The sequence below is a fragment of the Myotis nattereri genome (genome assembly GCF_964212035.1).
Source record: "Myotis nattereri genome assembly, chromosome: Y".
Lineage (NCBI taxonomy): Eukaryota > Metazoa > Chordata > Mammalia > Chiroptera > Vespertilionidae > Myotis > Myotis nattereri.
In genome coordinates, this window is record NC_138094.1 from 16,271,515 (window position 1) to 16,274,064 (window position 2,550).

Here is a 2,550-nt window from a genome sequence, read left to right on the forward strand (position 1 = left end):
ACTGCAGGATTGACTTCTGGTTGTTTGAGCCTTGGTAGTTACCAGTTGTTAAGACCCAGGGTTTTTATATAATAGAATTCTACATTGGAGTGAGATCATGGGATACTTGTCTTTCTGTGACTGACTTATTTTGCTTAGCATAATACATTCCAGGTTCCTCCATGTTGTCTCAAAAGGTAAGAGATTCTTCTTTTTGATGGGTTCATAGTATTCCATTGTGTAATCAAAAACTGTTAAATGTTGGAGAAGGTGTGGAGAAACTAGAACCTGAATTCATAGCTGGTGAAAATGTAAAAAACTCCCAACAGGCAGTTCCTGCATTCATTGCAAAAGTGTAGCCGCTTGGAGAAAAAGCTTAGTACTTTGTTCAAAGTTAAACACACATACAGTTACAGCATGACCCACGGGTCTCTCTCCTAGCTAGCCACACTCTGTAAATGAGAACATACACCCATTCAAAATTTTAGACACATGTTCACAGCAACAGAATTTATGAGCACCAATACTTAAAATTAATCCAAATGTTCTCAAATTGATGAAGGGATAAACAAACTATGGTATATCCATACAATTGAAGACGGCTCTTCAAACTGAAAGGAAAAATCTGCTCCCAGGGGCCGCAATGTGGATGACCCTTGAAAACATTATGTGAGATGAGAAGGGCCAGACAGCAAACATAGCACCAAGTACAACTTGGCTGCACTTGTAATGTTGGTGTAGAGCTCGATTGTATGGATGTAGCTTAAATTATTTCACCAAACCCTATTGTTGGGTTTGACATGGTTTCCCATTGTTCAATGTCACACTGTGCTGTGATACCCATCTCTATCATATCTAGCCAATCTTACTTGGGTCTTTCAACAAATGCCTAGAAGTGGAACTGCCTGTTTGAAAGTTTGAACATATTTTTGTTGATTTTTGAGTCAGGGAGGGAAGGAGGGAAGGGAGAACATGAATTTGGTGTTCCACTGACTGATGCATTCATTGGTTGCTTCTTGTATGTGCACTGACCAGGGATCGAACCAGCAACCTTGGCCTGTTGGGAAGACACTCTAACCACTTAGCAACCCTAGCTACCCTGAAGGGTGAAAGTCTGTATATTTTAAGGCTTTCAGTAAAAATTGCCCATGGACCCTTCACCAGCAGAGCATGGGGGTCAAGTGTCTCCATTCTGGAATATGGCATTTCCCTCTCCAATATAGCGCTGCTCACCCCCGCGGAGAGGGAGGACGGGGGGGGGGGGGCGGGGGGGGATCCAGGTCTTGGGTCCCACCCTCATGATGCCCTCTATTCGTTTGCAGTTCCCCTGGATACATGGCCATGACCTCGCTGGTCAACAGTGCCAACTGCCAAGTAGCGGGTTTCGCTGTCACTACCGTAGGATGGATCTTCTCCATGACTTGCATGGGCCTGGCCGAGTGGCGGGTGTGGTACGTGGACAACAGCTCCGCCCCCTCCCCGGGGCTGGCCTGCATAGGGATGTGGAAGGTCTGCACTTACCAGCTCACCAACCTCCACAGCAGGCCCATCTCGTGTCACCGCTACACCTACAGTGACACCTACCTGCCGCTGGATATCCGCATCGCTCAGAACCTTCTGCTGGCCGCCAGCCTGCTCGGGCTCCTGGGGAAAGTGCTCATGGTCATGGGCCTGTGGAGAGTGTACGTGGGAAAGCGTCAGGATGACAACACCTGCAATCTGTTATTTGCTTGTGGTGTCCTGAGCATCACAGCAGGTGCATTTATCTTCATTGTTGTAATCTGGAACTACCACTCCGTGATGAATGAAGAGGGCATACCCTTCCCTCCATCCTTCCACATCCCCTTCAAGCCAGACCGGCAGGAGATCGGCAGCACTGTGCCAGTGGCAGTTCTGGCTGCCTTCCTCATGCTGTTGAGTGGGCTGCTTACCATCTCTTTCCAGCGGCCCCCCAACAGCCAAGTGTACCCCGAGGTCTCACAAGTGTGAAATTCCTGGTTGCATAGTTTTGCAAATCCACGAGAGCAGTTTATGGGGGTGAAGTAGTGTCAGGATGCTCTATGAAATAGTTCAAGGACTCATGACCATGGCAAGGCCATTTTGACCAGAAAGTGGCCATTTCCTTTATGTCCAAATTGGACTCATTGATTGGTTAATTAACTTTCATTAAAAAAATCCCAAAAGACTACTGTCCACCTGTCTTCATTATTATTGGGTAAATAATTGATGCTATACATCTACTGTGTGGAAATGAGAGTTGCTGGGATTCTCACACCTGCCTCTCAAACTTCCACTAAAAACAACCAGCCTGACCTTCTATGGTATGGCCCTAACACCTCTCCACATGTACATGCAATTTCCCCAAATGTGCAAAAACAGAATAGTGGAAGGAACTCCCCTTTCATTACCAAACTCAACAGTTATCATGATTCTGCCATATCCATTTTCTCTTTTCTTTCTTCCCTTCTTTTCATCTATTTTTCTTTCTCTGAAGAACTTTAAAGCAAACGCCAGACATTGCATTTCTTCATCCTTATACACTTCAAAATTAGTCTCTAAAAAAAGGACATT

The 2,550-nt window shown here is 45.7% G+C and overlaps 1 protein-coding gene across 1 annotated transcript; it reads left to right on the forward strand.

Moving 5' to 3' along the window:
• Positions 1 to 1,320: 1,320 nt before the first annotated feature.
• On the forward strand, positions 1,321 to 1,968 carry LOC308512445 (claudin-34-like; the record flags this gene model as incomplete). Its single annotated transcript, XM_081082195.1, has 1 exon — positions 1,321 to 1,968. One exon carries the CDS (start codon positions 1,321 to 1,323, stop codon positions 1,966 to 1,968), a length of 648 nt encoding a protein of 215 aa, XP_080938321.1.
• Between the last annotated feature and the right edge of the window lie 582 nt (positions 1,969 to 2,550).